The 23,764-nt window shown below is 39.3% G+C and overlaps 1 protein-coding gene across 9 annotated transcripts in view; it reads right to left on the bottom strand.

Annotated features, from left to right (window-relative positions):
- Nucleotides 1-23,764, bottom strand: part of SVIL (supervillin) — a gene marked incomplete in the record, with an annotated part of 2,930,183 nt that overhangs the window by 702,832 nt on the left and 2,203,587 nt on the right. For all 9 annotated transcript variants that reach the window (XM_044066681.1, XM_044066680.1, XM_044066686.1 and 6 more), the window contains 1 exon segment: nt 4,537-4,720. In XM_044066681.1, coding sequence (XP_043922616.1) covers nt 4,537-4,720 — 184 coding nt within the window.

Here is a 23,764-nt window from a genome sequence, read left to right as displayed (position 1 = left end):
CTTCTCCACTCCATCTTCACTGGGGCATCACTAGCCTTGGCAGAGTAAACTGGATTTGTGGACCAGAGGAATGTGGGTGCCATAAGGTGAAGTTGATGTTCATAACAACCAACACAGATGGAACACAAAAAACAAGATGAAATTAAATTAGTGGACTAACTACTTACTTGTGTATTCTGTAGAAGACAGGACTGCAGACTGGCTAACAAGTCAGAAGTCCTCTTAAGAGACTTTGACAGAGGTAGATGATCTTTTTGGCTCTTTCTCCTTTGGGATTTAACGGTCTTCTTTAAAAAAAGCTTGAGAGCTTAACTAAAGGATAAAGGGTATGTTTACATGTGGCCTCAAAGGTGAAGAAAACTTTTCATTATCTTCTGGACGTCCCCCTGATCACCTGACAGGGCTTATCAAAAAGTACTACTTGCTCAGAAATAATATTTAGAACAGTCAGTAGGAATTCCTCTGGACCAAAACGCCAGAGTCTTAACATCCTATAGAAGCAGATGTCAGTCATCTGTCAAACATCTTATTTATCAGATCAAAGGTACATTGGGCAGTGGGGATACATAGATTTTTAACAAAGATGCAGTATATGAAGGGCTTTCTCTACAGCGTTCCTTCTCCCCAAGTTCAAAGGACGATGATTTTTTTTTCTAGGTTTACTCAGACAAAAACTGGAAATAAAATACAAAAGATACATTAATAATGGGCTATGCACAAAGTAGTAAAAATCCAGGTTATTTTGACAAATCTATTCACAGCCTTTGACATAGGCTCTAAAGGGACAGATATGATGAAGTGGATTCTGAAAAGTGTGATCAGCAAAAGATCACAACTACTACTTGCAAATGGCTTGAGCTGGGAAGGGTTGAGGAAGTAACAAGATAAACACTGTATCCCAGACTTCCCTATCCCCATCTACAGTTTCCAGTTCCACCTCAGAATTCAGGCAAAATGAAAGCTCCAACACTTCCAGCTAGGTCTGCAGCATATCCTCACCTATTGCGACATGCCTTGTGCACCACTGAAAAACACACAGGGGAATTCACACAAGGTGCCCAAACCATTTCAACGGAGTCCTATCAAAATAAAAGAACAGTGGCTGCACATCTGAATTAGGTTTCCAGGGTGTTGGTAACTTCTCTGAATATGAAGGAACACTGACTATAAATACTCCTAGAGTCCAGCTGACCTGCAAAAAACCTTGCTTCTGCTGCCTGTATCCTCAATGTCATCCTTTCAGTACCATTCAAAGCTAACAACTTTAGGTGAAGATTTTTTTCAGTTTCAGACCATGAAGGTGCTGGCAGCATCAAAGGCCAACAGAACAATCCACTGAGGACTGCCCTAGCTAAGCCCAGACTGATTTTAGAGGCAATATTGAGGCTATAGTATTTCAAGAAAGCTGAGCCACTGCACTAGCTCACAGCATTATATTTTGGTCTGAAATCTATTTAAAACTAGCAACAGACATTGAAACTGTCTACGTAGTGCTTACATTTGCAATGTTGGGCGTAAGTTTTAACAGTCCACTCTAACAAAAAGTAATACACACAATAAGCCAGGGCATCATCACTCCACTTTGACAGCATTGGAAATGTACTTGCAGGAGACATTTTCTGCAAATTGTAAGATGAGCAAAGACCGCTGTGAGAGTGCTAGCGAGACAAGAAAAGGCATCATCCCTCCCAAACAAAATTTTAAGCTCAAGTTCCATGGAACCAGATAAAATACCTAATGGTTTTCTACATGAAATCAAATGAAATCAAAGGGGGGGGGGGTTGTAACTAAACTACCAGTACTGCTACACAAAATGCTAGCATGTGGATATTTTTGCTGATGTGTGACAACAGGCTGTAGTGTTACCTATTCAAAAATGAGAAGTCACACCAGACCCAATTACATTTAAGCTTGTCCTGACCAGTACTACATGTAAAATCAATGAAAGACTTTCTGGAGCCTATCCAAAATAATCCAGATGATTTAAGAAACTGAATGGGTTTGTGAAGGGGTTCGTTAATAAATCCTGTCTTGTGACTCTCTTTGTAGAGATAACAGCTCTTGATAGATGGCTGGACACACTGAATGCTGCTTATCTTATGCTTGCTAAGGCACTTGGAACAATTCAGTCAGGGTAATAACTGAAATTTAGAGTTAAATGTCAATTCCTGTGAAGCTCACTGGATAAAACACTGTTAAAGCAAGAGGACACAATAGAGTGGAGATTAACTGTCCTGTCCTGATGGGCACTACTAGTGGCATTTCCAAAAGATACTGTATTGGGTCCACTTTTTTGTGACTATTCTTGACATATGTAAAATACAAAACTGCAGAACTACATGTGCTAATAACTTCAAAATAAGCAACATAACAACTTCAATAAAAAAAACCTCCAAACTTCTCCAAGATGTATCTGAAAATACACAGCTGGTTGTAATAGCAATGACTTCCTTTTTTCTTTCCTTTTTTTTCCCATTTTATACAGCTGGTCATCTACTGACTTTTCGCTATGAAATATGGATGTTCTTTGATCTGTCTGCCAAAGATATTAGTAATGACATAAGAATGTTGGAAGTGCTACAGGACATGGCTTAGAGGCAGTCACCTTAGGGAAGTCAACATAGGCAAGTACTAAGCTTGCAGACCATTTTACGTCTAGCCAATATTCCTTTTTTGTGCTAGAAATAACCTGTCTCACTTGGTTATAGATTATCAACCGTGGGATGGGAAAGGAAAATTATACATCACCAGTAATAAGAATAATTGGGGTTATATCACAGGTAATTTGAGGGGACCCATGCAGTTAGGAGCAGCTTCAGTCTGTTAGTAGTAAATTTTAGGTTTCCCTGCCATAGATCTAAGTTGCACTTGAATATGGACAGGGATTAACTTTATTTTATGTAGATGGGGAGTCTGTTCTGCAGCAGCGGTATCCTCTTTAAAATGTACCTGACTCTCCAAACTTCAGACTGACAAAAAGTTAGTCAATGAAGTCAAACATAATATTTTATACTTACTGTTCAGAAAATGCATGTTGATGCTCTATTTACTTAAGTGAACTAAGCCTTTATTTAAAGATTGGCTCTGATTTTTGGTCTTTTCCCCTCAACTATTGTTGGCTTTATCTATTATTCTACTGCAAAAAGGTTGAAATGTATGCACTCGGTCTCTCCATCTTTCAATACACACATGCACAAAACTGCATTTTTTTCCATACTTGTAAAATCTGGATTTTTAAACTATGCTCTGTGAATGGAAGCTATAAGTACAAGTAGTTATAACTGCTAGTGTTATTTTTGATATTTGAGGGTTTTTTTTCCTCTCACTAAAGAGCAAAGCCATACTTAGCAAGCATAAAAGATGGTGTCCATTTGCTTTTTCTCAGTTTAGAGTTTAAAACTAGTTTACATCTTTGTATGGGTGCAATTAGACAATTAATGATTTTAAACAGGTCCAAAACATCCACAATCAATTTAATAACTCCAATGGTTAATCAAACCTTTGCATATCAAAGCCTCCTTAATGGGCAAGTTAAACTGAGGAAGCATACCATGTTGTTGAAGACGTGGACAGAAAGGCACTCTCCTGCTCCATAAACCTCGCACTGCTACTGTCATACATTAACAAAACTGTCATCTAAGCCGATTAGTTATAATAAGCACTATGAACTTAAAATGTTTTAAATATTATTTCCAAATAGACCACCACTCACCCGAAATAAAAATGGACTACACAAATCTTGCATGCTATCAAATATGCCATCACTGAAAACTAAAAAGAAGTTAAAGAGGAGAACAAACTCCTGGATTAGTTTAAAAGCTGAAATTTAAATGTGCCACAAAGTGTAAATTTAGAGGACAGGTGTATAAAATTTTAATGAAACCTAGACATATTCTAATATTAGACTTACAGTTGCAGGGCAGGTAATGTTCATAATATTCAAAAGTATATGACGACAGTGAAATGAGAGTATGGATGAATTTTTTTACTCTAATCTTTATTAAAATTTAACCACAAGAGAGAATGGACAGGATAGGTCAGGAAACAAGAGACACACAGGAAAAAGGAGTGCCAATCAGACAATTCAGGAAATCCTAATAAAATTTAATTCCATTCAGCTTATTCAAGTAACTTGTACTGTGCAATATAATAGAGGCAATGAGTTTTTTAATAAAAGCTGTCTAAAAACCAAGTGTATAATCCATACATAAGAATAAACATTCTTTGTTATTTTTTGGAGATATACTTGCTAGAAAAAAGTAAATCATCAAACAGCCGAAATTAACAATGTGTTTCACTCTTTCTGCTAATAAGTCTCAGTAAAATATAAAATGTAAATACAAAATAGTACAGCATTAATTTGAAAAATTAATAAAATGTGAAGGGACTGCATTTTAGTACAGTGTAAAACATAGAATTACAGAATCTACAATTGTTTTACATAGATATTATAGCCATGAGGTATCACAGTTGCTTATATTTGCACATGCATAACCAAACTAAAGATCTGTTTGCTACAATTCATGCAAAACTTACTTTGGTGCTTCGGGATCAAATATGGCATCAAAATCCTCATCATCAAAATCCAAGGGTCCTGATATCACAGGGAAAATATCTTTTTGGCGATAAAATTTGGCAAATGTTTCATCATCATCCAGTTTCATCACCTCTTTCACCGACTTTTCCGTTACAGTAAGTGTCATATCCTGCATTCCTGGTACTGCCAAATGAAAACACACTTCATTTTTAATCAGAAAAATCAGTGTCTTGTGTATTAAAACTATACAGGACATACAACACATTTATTTCACTGCTGAAATGGTCTTCATTTAAAACTAGTGCCTCCAAACATGCGCATCATTCAAATCCTACTACAGAAGTCAAAAATCCTGCTGTACACCTTCAAATTAATTGCATGCAACAGCCTACAATGTTATTGTGTATTGTTCACACTAACACTTTCAAGTTTAAAATGTTGAAAGAGGTTATAGACAAATACAGAAACTTTAATTACTACCAAGAATGAAAAATACAAATCCCCAGGAATAGATGGTATTCCTGTGAAGTTTGGGAGTTAGGAGGGAAAAAACTGAAAGATCTGGAAGGTTTTGTTTAACAGTATTTTAAGAGGAGGAGAAGTACCAGCATCCTGGAAGAAGGCAGTGGTAACAGTAATACCTAAAGAGAGTAAAGACCCATCAGATCCAGCTTCATACAAGCCCATTTCAACACTAAACCATTATTATAAAGTGTTTATCATCTATAATGGCTAAAAATGGCAAAAGTGATACCAAAATGGATAGATATGGATCAGTGTGGTTTTGTGAAGGGGAGGCAAACATTTGACAATATTAACAGAACATTGATGATCCAGAGGGAAGCAGAATGTAAGAAAGTACCACTTTTATTGGTGGGTCTTGATGCAGAGAAAGCATTTGCTTTCCCTGATACAGTTATGAGGTTGACTAGAAAAATATATCCGGGATTGGAGGCGCATATTAAAGTGGGTGGGGTCCTTTACGATAATTTCTGCTTGACTAGCAGAATCAGGCAGGGTTGTCCGTTTTCCTCTTTGTTGCTTGTATTATATTTAGCACAATTGGCAAAGAAAATAAGGGACTCAGAAACTCAAGGATATAATTTGTATGGTAGTCGGGAAAAACTGGCTCTGTTTGCAGACGATATTTTATGCATGACAAAACCAAAAAGGGACATTAGTGTTGTTGAACATTTTAAGACAGTGTCACATCTTCTCAGGATACAAAATTAATGTCACTAAAACAAAGGCAATAGCGTTAAATTATGTACCCACACATGAATTGGTTCAACAATATCCATATTTATGGGGATATGATAAAATGAAGTATTTAGGAGTAAGTATTAGAAATGAGACTGTTGTGGCAGCTAAGTATATGTGGGAAGAGACTAAACAGAAGATAATACAAAAATTGAAAAACTGGAAGTTTTGTTATATGGATATGCATACTAAGATAAAAGCCGTTAAAATGTTTTTAGTCACTTTAGTCTGGTACACAGGTCAGGCATACTTTTATTAACCGGAGGAGAAGTTGAGCATAGCAATTAAAAAAAAGAGTTGAAGGATTATCTATGAAGGGAAGACAGCAATGGTCAAGTAGGATAAGATGATTCTACCAATAGAACAAGGCGGTCTAGGATTACCTAATTGGAGGGGGTATTTTAGAGCAACCCAGTTAAGGCTCTTATACATAGCACAAGCAGAAAACTGTAATTCAAAGTGGAAAGGAATGATGCTGACACAGGGAGGAAAGCTCAGCAAATAAGGAGAGATTGGGATTTTGGATGTAGACTCTTACGGAGAAGAACCAAATTCATACAGAGTATTACATTCATAAAATAGCAGGGAGTATTCTAAGAACTAAACCAGCACAAGTATGGGGAAAAGAGATTTTGCCAATAGGGATGACTGTGATCGGGGATACAGATAATAGGCAAGAGGGGGCTGGAATGTATTGGAGAAAACTGGCAAAGGAACCAAGGTATTGGGAGCAAATAACTTGAAAGGGAAAGGTAACCGAATGGGAAGAGGCCAAGAATTGATTTGGACTGCAGGTTAGAGATCGCCTTCCCTATCAACGAATGGTATCAGGGTATAGGTAAACAGAAAAAAATAGGGGGCTTCTAAATGAAAGACCAAGCACTGGTAGAGTTTTTAATAGAATCTAGAACAGAAGCTGTCATTAAAAAAGGAATAATTAGTAAAGCATATAAAATATTGTATGATAATTGTAAGAATCAATCAGAGGAGCTGAGAAAGGACTGGGAAGAGAGATTGGATAAGCAATTCACAAAGAGACAATGGGGGATATATGTACATCTCCCAGATATGCAACACAGTCTAGAAGATTTAGGATCTTTGTCTGGAAGTGTTTACATTGGTATTTTTATACCCCAAGTAGACCCCAAAGAATTTTTCCTCAGGTAGACAGCAAATGTTGGGAGGTATGACGGGCAAGAAAGAGGTACCTGGGAACATATTTTTAGGGAATGTAATGAGTTGGCAGACTTTTGGGATTACCTGCAGACCACTCTGTCGGAAATGCTGGATGAATGGGTTGGACTGACTGGGGAGATGATTTTTTTGAGTTATGCTACAGAATTCAAATTGCCTAGACATATTAAAGCCTTGCTAAGTCTAACTATGGTGGCTGCCAAATAAAGCAATTACTAGAAAAGGGACAACAAAATCTAGACCAACTTTGGTTGAAATAGTGAATATAGTAACAGAGATAAAACTGGAATTGGGATCTTTGGAAAAGGGAAGGAGCAAACTACATAGAAAAAAGGTAATTGTGGGAACAATATACGCAGAGCAGGAACAAGGTTTAATAGGCAGGATTTGAATAAGCCATATAATGCTTAACTGACAATGACTGGATAGTTTACAAGTGATGTGTAATGTTTACAACTACAGTTGTTTCAATGGTGTCTGATGTAAACGGTTTGCAACTAAAGTGTTATGTTTTTCTTTATATAAATGTAAAATTGTCTTTGTCATATGTGTAAATTTAATAAAGATTTCTGGGGAAAAAAAATAATGAAAAACACAAAACGGATCACTTTGAAAAATTACTGTACCAACCAACTCGTATTAAAAATATGGAAGCATAAAAAACAAGTCAAACTTTGAAATTGAAGCTTTTCACGTAAATTAATTCCATCATGCCTGCCAGCAATAGGTTGAGCTGTGAAATTCCTCTCAGCTGCCAGGCTGGACAGTAACTTCTTGGAGTTCTGACTTCGCCAGTTTTAAATGAGAAAAAAATATTTCACAGTGAACAGACACAGCAGCAATGAATACAATAAATGTAGTATCTTGATAAGTGAATTCCAAGAGTATTTTGTGTTATATGCATTTCCATGGCTGTTACCATAAATGAAACAATGTAGCTCACATTAGTGCAGCAAACCTGGAGCAGAAAACAGCATAATGGGCACTGTAGGGGTGAATAAGTATGCAAATTGCCACTAACCTGCTTACTCAAAAATCTGAACTACAATACCATATGAAAGGAATACAGGATCACACTTGTGTATAACAAATACAGGAACAGGCTGTGGGATTCCAAAAGATTTAGAAAAAGCATTATGGACAGCAGCCTCTATTTATGAGATAATGACCTAACATGTAAAACCCATGTCCGTTCCCCCAACGAGATGCGAGGGAATGGAATACTCCATGGACTTGACAAAACTACTACAACACTGCAGGTTTAGGGAATGCATGCAGTGTCAGGAACAGGTATTGACATTCCAAGACGTTCAATTAAAAATGAAATTCCAAGATGCTCTTTTACAATTAATTTCATTTCCGATGGATCCTAAAATCTGGTATCCCCACGATACAGCTGCCAAAGTCCCGCAGTGCTTGCCAACTCCACGCTAGACAGGATAATGCATGAATGGCAGGTGAAATTCAGTTATACATGCATTACCAAGCCTGACATTAATGGGCTGGGGTAGTGCAGTAGTGCTATATTGCATAAATGCAGTCACAACTTTCCATAAAAAATGTTTTAAACTGCCCTTATTATCTGCAAGGGGGCTACACCACATACCTGCAATCCTCCTCGGCTCCAATAAATACCAACACTAGCCTCAGAATAGCTCTATTATGTCAGAACTGGCAGAACAGGTGTTTTCCCCCAGACACCAGATAATGCCTGCAATACAGATTCCCATATACAGGTAGAAATCTTACAATGCTGCACAGGCCTAGTGACTTGAATGGGGTACTCTGTTTCTTTGAAGTTTTACACTGCCATCCAATGACAGTGTAGACATTTTAAGTCTCACAAGACTGTGAGCCTATGCACCACTTTGCAATCAAACACAAGGCTTCAGTATTCCTCATATGCATATGAGGCTTGAAGTATTTCGGAAACTCTCCATTAAAATCAAGAGTTCTGTAAGTGCTTATGTTTCATACAAATGGAATGAAAATTACTACCGCTAAACCAAAGGACATGGATTTTTCTAAGGAAAGAGAGGACTACCCTCTGCAGATAAATGGGAAGCAACACAAAAAGCTAATAGAATTTAAATATCTTAAGGTCGTCTTCATGACTTAAGGTAGAGAGGGTCAGAAGACTGACTAGGGTTACCACCTGTCCCTCTTTGTGAGGGACTGTCCCTCTTTGGGTAGTTGTGTCCTGTGGAAAAAAAACAACTAAAAAATAGCAGATGTCCTGAGATTTTTAGGACAAAAATATTTATTTAATAGTTGCATAAAACAATTATTTTGCACCTGAACACCTAAATGCTATAAGAAACAGAATAACTTAAATGCTACAAGAATAAGCTTTTACTTTAGCAAAAAAGTGAAGTTCTGTCCTTTGTACTGGTCATGGGTATGTTTTTGTCATGCAAAATCTCATTATTCAACAAAAAATGTCCCACTTTGCGCAACTGAAAAGGTGGCAACCCTAAGACTGACCACTGGATGGGTGCAATTGTACCAGACTGTGGTTGCAGTCATATGACAAAGCTTTCGACTTACTGGCAATTTATATGTTTGCATCTGTACTTGTGGTCATGCCCTATGGCTGCTGTCTCAAGTATACTGGTTGCAGAAGGTACAGTTGATAGGAACTAACCATAATCCTAAATCTTCAAATACATTCACAGCTGCACTAACAACTCTTGGAACTTCTCTAGTACAAGCTCCAACATCTGCCTCAGCATCCAAGGATTAGCATCCTTCCACCTCCAAGCTAGAAAGATGCTTTCCCACCTCAATATCAGGATATCGGTGGTACAAGAGAGACATCTGTCTGCACCATCTATGGTTCTTTCTTCACAAGAGAACAGATATCCAAATCTGTCTGAAACCATAGCACTGATTGCTCTGATGGAGTTATTCTGCAGGAAGGCAGTTTAAACAGATCCCCAACCTACCTCTATAGATTCTATGTCAACCTTAGAAAGAGAGCACTTTGTCAGGGAACTTGAGAGGGAAGATGTGGAAAAAGGTGCTCCAGGTACCACCCTAAGCCAGGGATGCCCAGAGGAAAGGAGACAAATCTGGAAGAGTGGGAAATTTGACTGCAACAGTGGACATACTAAAAGATAGTACAGTTGTGTAAGATCTTACCATAATGGTAGATGCCCTTCTCTTCACTGCTGCAGTACTCCTTACAATAGGGACAGTATACCAAAGCCTTTAGGTTGCTTTAAGATATGCCGTATGTCACACCAATGGTTCCTATATATAGCATAGGGCATAAAGGTGAAGTCCAGACGTACCATCCTCAGAACTGAGTGCCCCAGTAGGAATGCCAGTCCACGGAAAAAAAGAGGTAACCATGTTCAATCATAGCCTCAACTCAGGCTTTGTGCCCACTGAATGGCGCACAGCAACGGTTATCCCACTCCATAAAGGGGGAGCCACCACAGACCCCGGGAACTACCGCCCCATTAGCATGATGAGCCTGGACTGCAAGGCTATGGAGCGTAACATCATGGAACTTATAAACAATGACATTGGTAATCTCCATACTCTGGACCCTACCCAGTTCGGGTTTGTAAAAGGTGGATCATGTCTCCTAAACCTGATAGACTTCTTTGAAGCAGTCACCAAAGCTGTAGATGAGGGTAAGGTGGTACACACAGCCTATCTAGATCTCGCCAAGGCTTTTGACACCATTCCCCACTCTGGAATTATAGACAAACTCACTAAACTAGGTATAAATCCCTATGTCACAAGATGGGTTGCCAACTGGCTCACTGACCGAACCCACACTGTGAAAGTAGCAGACTCTAAATCCAACTTCAGACCAGTGACAAGTGGAGTACCACAGGGTTCAGTCCTAGGTCCTCTCCTGTTTGGTATCTACTTCTCAGGCTAACACAGAAGGTGTTTGGCTAACAAAGCTCGCAGATGACTGCAAACTAGGAGCCATAATCAAATCTCCTAATGATGTGGACATCCTACAAAAGGGCCTCACGGAGACAGATGCCTGGTGTCAAAGCCATAGCCTCAAGCCCAATGCCAAAAAGTGCATTGTCATCCCTTTTGGTAAAAACTCTGTACCCATGAACTACCAGATAGGCAGTAGTCTACTTAAGACCGAAAGTGTGATAAGAGACCTTGGGGCACAGGTGGACAGTAGTTTCTCCTTTGATAATCACATTGCCACTGCAGTCAGAAAATCCTTCTACGTGGCACACCATCACAAAAGGTTTCTCATCCAGGAAAAGAGAGGTCATTGTTCCCCTCTACTCATCACTCATTATAGTACAACGCCCCTTTTGGTATGTACCTCACAAGACATCTACAACAACTGGAAAGGCCACAGAAATACCTCACAAAGAGGATTACCGGCCTCAAACAGATGCCCTACGTAGACCAGCTCAAAAAACTCCATCTTTACTCTGTCACATATCGCCTACTCAGAGGCGATCTCTGCCTAACATACAAAGCTATGTCAAACCCAGAGCTGTTGGACATGCTCCACGTAAAGAAATCCCAAACCCTCAGAGCTACATGCTCTAGGGACCTAAACCTGATCACCACAATAAACAGAACATGCTGGAGGGATAGATTCCCGTCTCAGAGACTTTCCATACTCTGGAACGAACTACCTATCTATATCAAACAAAGCTCCTCATTAGCACTCTTCAAGAAAAATCTTGATGACTGGATGGGAGATAGGAAATTCACCCCAGGGATCACTTCTGTGGCTCTGCTTGACAGGGGCTCAGGAAAAGAATTTTCTTGGGTGGCAAAAGCCATGGTACCGTTTGGCTAGGCTTATATAGGCCCTAGGGCCAACAGCCTCGTACCTACCTATGAACCAGTACATTCAGAAGAAAAAAGAACCGGGGGAGTTGAATACTGCAACAGAGAACAGAAAGACATCTGCTGTTATGGTAAGATCTTACACAACTGTACTACGTCCTTCCCTTTCATTACTGTAGTATTTTTTCCAATAGGGAGAGTACAAAAGCTTAGGAAGAAGACAGAGAGGAGCTCTCCAGGGACCCATGCAGAATGGCTGTAGCAAAGCCAGCTCCAGCTCTGGATATCACATCCAACTTATAGTGCTTGGTAAATGTATGCAGAGAAGTCCAGGTAGCTGCCTCAGCAGCAGAGTTGATATCCAAATCCTCGAAAAAAACACCAGAAACCACAATTCTAGTAGAATAAGCCTTAACAGAAGAAGGGCTCTTGCCAGGGAAGGCATAACAAAAAGAAATGGCTTTAGAAATCCAAGAAGAAAAGGTTTGCCTGGAAACAGCCAAACCTAAGAACCTAGGATGAAAGGAAACAAAGAGCTGATCATATTTATGAAAAGTCTTAGTCTTATCCAAATAAAATCTAAGTTGTCTATGCACATGTAAAATGTGCAGCACCTTCTCACTAGCAGATTGCGGAGAAGGGAAAAAGTGAGCAAAGGAACAGACTGATTAAAAGACCACTTTGAGCATAAAAGAAGGATTAATATGAAGGGACACCCTGTCCTTATCAAAAACTAAAAAAAGGAGGACAAGCCATAAGGACTTGAAGCTCAGATAACTATCTAGCAGAAGTAAGTGCTAACAAAGTACAGTCTTCCAAGAACAATGCTATAAGAAAGCTGAAGCTACAAACACAAAAGGAGCCTGGGTCAATTTTTCTAAAACAAAATTAAGATCCCAGGGAGAAGGGGCAGACTTCCTTGGAGGTCTAATAAGAACGATGCCTTTAAAAACTGTTTAGTCTCAAATCTAAAAGCTACAGGAGGAGATAAAGGCAAACAAGTTGAAATAGCTGACAAGTGGGGCTTAACAGAGAAATAAGCCAACCCAGTATTGAGCTGTACACAGAGATAAGACAGAACCCAAAGGAACATCCACAGAAAGTGGATCCAGGTTACAAGAAAGACTCCAAACAAAAAAACTCTTCCATTTAGATAAGTAGGATTTCCTATTGGTTTTCCTGGCCTCTGGCAGAACCCTAAACATGTCCTCAGAAAAAAAGGTATCTGTGGAATCGAAATCTTATCCCCACACTGTCAACTGAAGAGTAAATAGATGGGGATGGATGAAAGACCCATTGTCTTGTATGAGTAGGTCCACCCTGGGAGGTAACTTGTGATGACTGCCCTTAGCTAATTGCATAAGAGGAGGGAACCAATACTGTCTCAGCCAAAAGGGGGTCAACAACAAGATTTTGGGAGCATCCTGTTAAATTCTGAACAGGACTTTTGGAATGAGGGAAAGGGGAGGGAATGCATAATAAAATCCCCTTCCAAGAAAAAGATAGGGCATTCACCTTCTACTCCAGAGGACCTGGGACTCTGGCACAAAATAGAGGAAGTTGTTGGTCAGAAGGGAGGCAAATACATCTATTTGAGGAGTACCCCACTGGTGGGCAATGTCCAAAAATGCATCCCTGTGAAGCATCCATTTATGGATTGAGTTAGGGACCTGCTCAGCATGTCTGCCACAATGTACTGACTTGAAGGAATGTAAATTTCCTGAAGAGTCGCTCGATACTGGACAGCAAGATCCCACACCAGCACTGCCAACCAGAAAAGATAAGATCATGCCCCCCCCCCCCCCATTTGCTTACATACCACAATACTGTGGTATTGTCTGTAAATACCTTGAGGGGTCCTGGGAAGAAAAGAGGATGAAAACCCCGAAGTGCCAGCAGAAGAGCTCCTACCTCTGACACTGATGTGCTCTTTCTGCTGAATAGGTGACCACATCCCCTGCACCTTTAAGGAGTCAAAAGTTGCTCCCCATTCCATGTCTGAAGCATCTGTGAACAGTTCCTGAAAGGGAAGAGAGGGACGAAAAGGAAGTCCTGGATTTAGAGACAACTGCTAGATCTACCAGTGAAGTTCTTTCTTGAGACAAGGTAGAAGAGGAACTACAAGTTTTAGGGGACATGCATGTTGAAGCCAAACTGACTTCGGGAACCATTGAAACTTTCTCTTGAGGAGTTTGGCCAGGGGGAGCATAGGGATGGTGGATGCCATGAATCCCAGAGCTCTCAGAAACTCCATGGTTGTAATACAGACCAGAGGAAGAGTTTGAAAGAGGGAAATGAGTGTCAAGGCCTTGGAAAGAGACAAGGATGCCATAGGCACTGTCCGAATCCTGCACCCCAGAAAAACATGGTCCTGAGAAGGAGTTAGGAAAGGCGTTTTGAAGCTTGCTGTGAATCCCAGGCTTTGAAGAAGGGAAATGGCAACAATTACAATTCTGAAACAGGTCATCCAAGTAAGGAAATACTTGGATCTCCCGAATCCTTCAAAAAGCAATCACAAGAGTGAAGCATTTCTTGAATACACGTGGTTTGTAGAAAGGCCAAAGGGCAAAACAGAGAACTGAAAATGCCAAGAAGCAGCAGAGAAATGTAAAAACTTCCTGAAAAAGGGGTTGGATTGGAATATGAAGACAAGCATCTTTGAGATGCAGAGACACCATGTAAGCTGAATAACAATAATCATAAAGAATATTATATCCATAAATTAGCAGAAAGTATTTTAAGAACTAAACCACCACGAGAATGGAGAAAGGGGATTCTGCTGATAGGGATTACTGCAATTAGGGTACAGACAAATAGGCAAGAGGGGCTGCAATTTACTGGAGAAATTGGCAAAGGAACCAAGGTATTGGGAGCAAATAAGACAGGGAAATATGACAGAATAGGAAGACGTCAATAATTTATTTGGACTGCAAGTTAGAGATTGCCTTCCCTATCAGGGATTGGTATCAGAACACAGGCAAAGAGAAAGAAATAGGGGGGTCCTAAATGAAAGACCAGCACTGGTAGAGTTTTTAATAGAATCTAGAACAGAAGTTTCCATTAAAAACGGAATAATTAGTAAAGCAAATAAAATATTGCATGATAACTATAAGAATCAATCAGAGGAGGTTAGAAAGGATTGGGAAGAGAAATTGGATAAGCAATTCACAAAGAAACAATGGTAGGATATATGTATGTGTCCAAAATATGCAACAAAATCTAGAAGAGAGGTCTAGAATTGCTCTCCAAGTACCTGCTTTTTGGGGTACTAGACACATTATGCAGGAAAACACCATCAACCTTTGAGACACAGGCACCACTTGAATAGTACCCATAGTCAAAAGGTCCTAAAGCACCTCTGGAAAGAAGGACAGTTGTTCCTGAGGGGGCTGAGGAACACCCATAAAAGGGGGAAAAGGAATTCCAAATCATGAAATACTTCTCGACGAATAATGGACAGGACCCAGGAATACTGAGTTATCTGTAGCCGAACAGGAAGAAACAGAGAGAGAGGCAAAGAGATACAGGAAAGTGGTTTGGAAGAATAGGATAGTCAGACAGCACCTGATTTATCAGGAAAAGGAGACTTCTCAAGCACTGAAGTCTGAGTAGCCTTAGCAGTAGGAACCAGCTTGCCACCCTTTTTGCCCTTAGGTGGAGGGCAGGATTGCCTGCGACCAAAGGCTGGCTTATTGGGGTAATTCCTGTGAAATTTAGGCACAGGGGAAACAAATACAGGTTTAAGTTTTTCTAAAGCCTTGTCCTTATTCGGAAGAGACAAGCATAGCAGCAGGTTCACCAAGCAAGCATTTATTACCAAGAGGGGCATCCATCAACTTAGCCTTAATATAATCAGGCAAAGGTTGAAGCTGAAGCCAAGAATACCTCCTCTTCACTGACCCAAAGGCAGCAGCTCTAGAGGAAACATCTGCTGCATCATAACTAGACTTGATGGAATGACAAACCACCTGTGAGGAAATCCCTAACAGGGAAAAGAGCATAAGTTTTACCCTCAGAGTCTGGCAGACCAGAAATAACATGGCAAGCTTGAGATAGGAGAGCCAACAAGTACCAGGACATATGGGTCTGATAACTAACAGCCCTAAAAGCCAAGGTAGCAGAGGGGTAAACCTTCTTGCCTAGCCTTCCCGTGGTTCTGCTATTTTTATCAGAGGGCAGTAACTTGGGAGAAGGAAGCAATTGAAATGACTTGTCAGAAGCTACAGACACCAACGAGGGGTCAAGCAGGACGACACTTGTACAGATATTTGCAGTCCTTAGGCACCATATAAAAGGCTGAGCCTCTGTAGCCTTAGAAGCATTGTAAAAAGATCCAGCAAGGCAGCCAACACAGGAGGAACAGAAGGAGTTTTAGGATAATTCATCTGTAGCAATTTGTATCATCTTTTATGTACCTCAGAGACCTGAGCACAATCCCCTTTAAAGAACTCCATCATCCTGGACATCGTGTTCCCAAAAGAAATCTCTTCAAAGGGAAATATTAGGACTGTTCGATTCAACTTCCTCTGATCCACAGTCCAAATGAGAAGGAATCTGAGAAGAATAAGCAAGGAATTCCTCATCCGTATCCATCCCCTGCTCAGAGGAGTCCTGTTCCATGGGTCTTTTTAGGGGAGGAGAGAACCAAGGGGGGCTGGAACATTGATGGCACTGAGCCCTCCCCTCAGGGAGTTAAAGCACTAAATAAACCCTGACTGAAGGCCTGACATTGACTGTGTGCAGCCTTAGCAGCAGGAGAAATAAGTTTAGTCTTTCTTTTTCTTCAGTGGGACGTCTGCCTTATAAAATTCAGAAGACGCCAACACAGGATGGCATTCAATGATAGTAGCAGGGACATCTCTGAGTAATATTTGAGAAACACCCCTAAGCCCCTCGGAAATTATCAGCCATGGCTCCCCCTAAACATCCAAAACAGATGTCTGCAAAGCCTCCTTGGAAGTGCTGAAAGTTGGATCTCCACCTCTCTCCAAGCCGGTCGCAGCAGAGAAATCCAACAACAAAGCCGGGCAAAAATCCAGGCATTCACTCGCCTCAGGGGAGATGCTTGGTGGAGACTGAGGAGCAGAAGATTCCGGCCTAGGCTTCTTAGCCAACTTCTTCACTGCTGGCTGTCCCTTGGAGCGGGAAGTATCTACCACTGTGTCTTTCGAAAGCAGCTAAGATGATGATTTTTTTCAAAACAAAGTACCACAGAAGATGGTCTACTATGAAGGGTTTTAGGTACAAAAGCCTGACAAATGGAACAGGATGTATGATTGTGAGAGGCACCTAAGCAAAAAAAGATGCTGGTCATGGCAGTCTTTATGGGGAATCAGTCTCCCACACTGACATTTACACTTCCTGGATGACATGAAACCCCACAAGCAAAAATAAAAAAGGATAAGTAAAACAGAACCCCAAAGGGGCACTTATCTGCAATGGGTTGATGAACCAGCAATGGAACAGGCATTCAGACTGGCAGCAAAGTTGTTCTGAGGCGGTACATATGGAGGTCACCTTTATGCCCTATGCTATGCAAGAAGCATACATGATGTACGGTGTACCTTAAAGAAACCTAAAGGCTTTGGTATACTGGCCGGATATTGTGCCGCCTTTGGCAGGGGATCCCTAATGTAATGAATACTGCCATCAGTGAAATGGAAGGACATCTGATGGTATTCCCAGTATAAATGTCACTACCTGTAGATATTTTTCCAAGTCAAACCTATTACAACTCGAGGACACAGGAACATTCTGAAGTAAACCACCCTGTACTGACCCTCATTGCCAAATCATCACTTCAACTTCTACCCACAGCTAAACAGCTGCAGTGAGAAGACCATCCCTGTCCACTTTAAACATGGAGTGGAATTTAAGGAATGAACCTTTATAGAGGAATTTTGGTACTATCAAATTAGAAAAAAGGAAGACAACAGTAACTTTACACAAGTCACCTTCTCGCACCTAAAACAAAAAATAAAATAAAACACTGAAGCAGATTAGCAAAATTCACAGGTCTACCATCAGAAAATGTAAAGCAAGAATGAATTGGAATAGCCATTTTTTCAAATGGCAACAAGTCCTCCTCCAGCTACATCAGGAAACAAAGATGCAAAGCTCAGCAACACTCTGCACTTGCCTACAATACCGGGCACCTACTCAGACCACAAGAAAAGAACAATTGTACTGTAACTGATAAATTTAGTGCCAACTTTATGCTGACCATCAATGCAGTTTTTTTCCCTGTTCCTCCTCCTCTGCCTTCTCTAAAATCACTAGGAATCAAGTCCTGACAGCCCTATCCAAAGGTATCACCACCATATAAATAGGCCTAACAACATAGTGGCTTAGCTGTTTATAAGTGTTGAGTAGAGTCTATCTGCGCCATTAACTTTTGATCCTCTACCTCTCTAAAGGTTACATACCTGAAACTTGGTGAACATACATAGTGATGCCATTACATAAAGATGCTGCTGATACAGATGACCTCCTCTTTCTATGGAAAGGTAACAAACTTTTGACAAACAAAAGCTATGAAGATTTTCATACCCAATTCCCCCTTTCCACAAGCTGCATAATTCTGATGTCTAATTAACTGAAAGGAACAATGGCCACAATGTTGCCTCACACACACAAACACACCCTCTGCCCCTCACAAGCAAGTTTGAGATCAGTTGCTTTTACATGGTCTCCCCTGTCAAACACAACTACTTTCTGAATGTACATTTGATGCTGCACTATCACCAAGTAAAAATAATAAAGTAAATTACTGTGGCAATCATTTCATTATCTTGCCACACACACACACTGCACCTGACAACTGGATAAATTAGAGAAAAAGATATGCAAACAGTGCCTGTAAAAATAGAAGACACACAAGGGTTGATTCAATGTAATTTTTGTAATGAGAATAGAGCTATAAATGTAACGAGACAACTTGTACAAAAATGAAAATATGCAATTAAGAGAAACTTACTGAGAGGGTTTGATGTTGTAGTTGACAAAAATGCATGAAATGAGAATCAGAATACACAGGAAGTGCAATCAAAAGATGATGTTCTTACTTTTCCTAGAAGAAGAAAACTACTAAAATTAAACAAATTGAGTGGAAGAGAAACACTATTGGTATCACAAAAAAATGTCAAGTACTGCAGGAAAGAGAGAGCGAACAGGAAGAAGAGCTATGAGAAGGAAGGATGGGGAAAACAGAGGTTTGAAGGAAATTTTTGCATAACGTTACCATAAGTACATTAACGATCACGGGAAAAAATAATAGAAAGAGGATAAAATAATTAGATGATACCCGAAAGATATATTTTTGCAAAAAAAAAAAAAGGTACACCAGCTGCATTATACATACGAAGTGTCAAGTTTTGCGTTTTCTGAGAGAGAAAATAAGGCATTATTTAAAAAAAGAGAGAGGGTTTTAATAAAATGAGGTGCAAGAAAGAAAAACACCAGCACTGAATATAGATTAAAGAAATAAGTATAAAGGCTAACTAACATGTGGGGATGCTAAGAAAGCATCAAGGATAAAGTAGGAGGAAATGATAATCAATGTTTTCTTAAGAAACAGGAATGTGTAAGGTGAAGATTCTAATATGGATACAGCTGGTTACATATCCGAGTTAATAAAAGGTGCCTAGTGATGAGTTACAAATAACAGCTTACATGTAGGTGTTTGGTTTAAAAATAAATGAAAGGAAGGTTAAGCTGATTTACATGTGTGACAGCAGATGCTTTACTACACATAATCATCTGGTAACAAGAGTTATTAAATGCAACTTTGGGGGAATAAGCTGTAAAGCTTATTGTGGTCACTCATATTTACCTAGAAGAATTGAAAGTCAGGAATTAATAAAAGGCCGAGGAAAGAAGCATGCCAAGAGGTCTGTTAAAAATCTGAAGTTTAAAAAAGCAATAATTTGAGAGAACAAAGACTACATTGAAAGGCTTCTATCTCAACTGAAGAATGGCAAGAATTTTTCAAAAATGGCATTTAAGGTTAAAAGATGAAACTTTAGTACCCAATCAGTGCAGAATTGATCAATATACTGTATATGTCAAAGGTTAGGAAAGAAATAATAGAATATTTGGAAAAAGTCATCTTTTCCTTTCGGCTTTTCCCGTTATGGGTCACAACAGCAGAACAGTCCACAGGACGATTAGCAGTGGAGTTTTACGATGTCAAGTTGCCAGCCCTGCGCCCACCCTTCCACAGAAGGTACACACACACACACACACACCTAGAGCCAATTTAGTGTGTCCAATCCACCTGCAGCATGTGATGTGGGGATGTGGGAGGAAACTTACACAACTGCAGGGAGGACATGCGGACTCCACACAGAAGGCACTCCAGCCAAGAACAGAACAGGAGAACCTCTTGCTGTGAGGTGGCAACTCTAACAGCTGCACCACAGCAGCCACCCCCCCCATATTTGAAAAACAGAAGTAAGATGCTGAACACACGTGAAGTACTTGGATATAAAGGCGTCACAAAAATCTCTACTGCATACTCCAACAGATAGTGAAAAAGTCTGAAATAACATGTAAAACAGAAGAGGAGGGTATAGAAACAGAAGCATTGCTAACAAATGAGTATTCCTATACACATATAGGATGCAGCATAGTTAATGGCACATGACAAGCTGAAGGTAAAGATAAACTAAAACATAAAACTCAAAATATATTTTCTGCAAAGTACTTCTGAAAATGCATTAGAAAAAAAATCTAAGAGACTGTGCTTATATGTGTTGGGAAGAAATGAGGAAACAAATGGGTTAAGGTACGTTATGAAGAAATGGTGTGGGTTGTGGTATACAGAGAAGTGGAATTATAGGTAATCTGCATGTTACTGCCTCTTTCATATAATCTGTGTTCCTTCATCTTAAACTAAAGTGCAGGATAGACAAATTGAAGCTAAACTTAATTGTATAAAGTTAAGATATTAAATATAATAAGCTGATACAGTTATGGGTAGCAGAAAAGCTGTGAAAACAATATTGTGGAAAGCTAAGTGAAACACAGAGATAGCAAATTAACAAAAAGCATATGCATGGAAATTGAATAAAAAAATGCAGGAAGAAAGTAACAATTAATGCTTGCCTGATGTATGGATTACGGGACTGTGACATCTACTGTTTTTCAATTCAAATGTGCCATGGGATCATACCTCTCAACTACTCAGATTTTTGCAGGATGTCCAGACTCTTGCTTCATATTTTTGATTTGTTCTTCATAAAATTTGTGGTGTTCTTACAAACCATTGAGTATTGAAGTCACTAAATAATGGCAGACATTTAATTTTCAGACTTCATTTCCTTCAGAAAATGTATGCTAAAGCAAAGCCTTCTGTTCTAGCAACTTTGTAAGTTTATGAGCAATATTTTAAAAGTGTCCCTATTTTTAAGCCTTTGTACCCCCATTATTTTTGGCTTTTTCTCAGATTTTTCACGCCAAGAGGTTGAGAGGTATGCATGGGATCTTGAATATTCACCTTAATTTAATGCGCCATCTGCAGGAAAGCACCTTAAAGATCATGCTTAAAGACAGGAAAACATTTTTCTTTTCAAACAAATGAAGTATGTTTTGCAACCTTTTAAATAAACAAAGTTTAAAAGATTGCTTTCAAATGCAGAAGATAAAAGGTACACAGTTGTGTTTACAGCATGAATATTCACGGGCAGGCAGACACTCCTTACATCATTGCTGGGTTCCACCTCCAATTACGCAGGATTAGCACAGGCAGCTAGGTAATTGTTTTTTTTTTTTTTTGCCAAACTGTTCATTTTAACAGTTTGACAATTGCATATCTAATTTACAATTATTTGCCTACGCTAATACAGTATAAACACATTTGGAACAGAAAGTGATGTATGTGCCTGCCTGTCAACCCATGAAAATTCATGCCACAAACACATACATTTGGTATTCTGCATTTAAAAACAAAATTTAAAAAGATTTTATTGGTAAATAGGTGCAAAATTATTTTTTTTTTTTATACAGAAGCAAAAGGTCATTTTGCACCTTTAGACATGATCTTTAAGAATATAGCACACCAGTATCAATACTAGACCAATAAGTGAAGCACACAATATGAGTAACACCACTCAGCCTTTTGATCTTCCTACCACAAGTGTTGTAGATACATGTGTCATCTGCTGAGCTACTGAATGCTTTTCTTCAACTGGTACATTTGTGTACAACATGGAATTCACCTATAATGAAGTCAGCTTGCATCAGTACACCGACAATTCCAACCTTTTCTGCTCATATAACCAAATAATCTATGCGAAACAAATAAATGCAACATTCCCTTACCTCATTGCAATACTGGTTAATGTCTTCAGGAAGGCTAACTAAACAAAAGGCATGCTTTGTATTGCACATACAATCAGCCTTGTCAGGAACATCCAGCTAAAATATTACTACACTGATAACACAGACTGCAATACAAACTAGAAAATATATTACCTTTATGTCATTCTAGATGACAATAAAAAAAACTGACCCATCACATCCAAACAATAACTGAAGCAATCAGAATGTTTGTAACTTTTTAAAAAGAAAATGTATCTAACATCAGATGCAATACACCAAGATGCTTCCTCAGCACACCTTTCTAGACTATTAATGAGTCTTACTAGCAGACTTTCCACAATACACCTTCAATAAATTATATACTGTGCATCACAAAACAATTACAAAAATTACCACCCCTGCATTTATCATTGTATAGCATTAAATATACTAAAACAGACCACACACTCATCTAAAATAGAGCAGAAAAAGTAAACTTGCCAGAGTAGAAAACATTCTAATAGATCACTGTTGTAGTAGACTAAGTTATATGGGTTATATGCTGCCAAGGATATAACCAGCTGATCAGTTTTCAAAGCTACAATGTACCTTCCATGCACCCTAACCACTGTGGGACTCGAGAAGAGACACTTATAAGCAGTGGTCAGGGTGCTAAAAGCTTCAGAGCTTTCTTGCTTTGATAAGAGAGGCAGGATGATACTAGGAAAAAAAGAAAGAAATAAATGCAAATATATACATCCATAACCTGGCAATATACAGTGACTATAAAAAGTGTACACACCCCTGTTAAAATGCCAGGTTTTTGTGATACAAAAAAATGAGACCACAATATACCATTTTAAAACTTTTCCCACTTTTAATGTGACCTATAACCTGTACCAATTCAACTGAAAAACAAATTTGTTAGGGGAAAAAATATAAAAAATAAAAAGCGTACAATACGCTGGTTGCATAAGTGTGCACACCCTTAAACTAAAGGAAAGAAAATGAGGACTAGTGGAAAGAAACGCCACCGGCCACAGACTGCTGAATTCCAGAAAAGTACAGTTTTGTACCTACCATAAATGTAGATGTTCGAGGATCCCATTGCTGCAGTCCTAACTATTGGGTATAGTCCGCATCCAGTCGGCCCGAATACCAGAGTATAAGGCTGACGTCGGTCAGGGCGCATTAGACTGACGTCAGTACGTCAGGGTACTAATGCGCATGACCAACGTCATATCCTCAGTCTTTTCTTGCCCCAGATGTCAGAAGACCCTAAAAAGACAAGGCCCAAAATACCTGCACCAAAAATATGTACAATATATACAAGAATATATACAAAAAATTTAGCAGGTAACCTCACCTACACAACCACCCCTAAAGACAGAGGGGAAGGAGGGAGGGTAAATTGGACTGCAGCAATGGGATCCTCGAACATCTACATTTATGGTAGGTACAAAACTGTACTATGTTCTTCGTTCCCCATTGCTGCAGTCCTAACTATTGGGTAGAATCCCAAAGCAGAGGTAAGGGAGGCTGGCAAATCATAAAGAAGCAGGAGCTGACAACATGCCTTGCAAAACAGCTGTGGCAAAACCAGCCCTAGACTTAGAGTAGATAGGAAGGTGATAATGCTTAGAGAAAGTATGCACTGAACTCCAAGTAGCTGCTTCCAAAATATCC

Source organism: Protopterus annectens, chromosome 3.part1, assembly GCF_019279795.1.
Source record: "Protopterus annectens isolate FY-2018-M chromosome 3.part1, PAN1.0, whole genome shotgun sequence".
NCBI lineage: Eukaryota > Metazoa > Chordata > Ceratodontiformes > Protopteridae > Protopterus > Protopterus annectens.
Note: the sequence above shows the minus strand (reverse complement) of the source record. Positions and strands in the feature narration are given on the sequence as shown.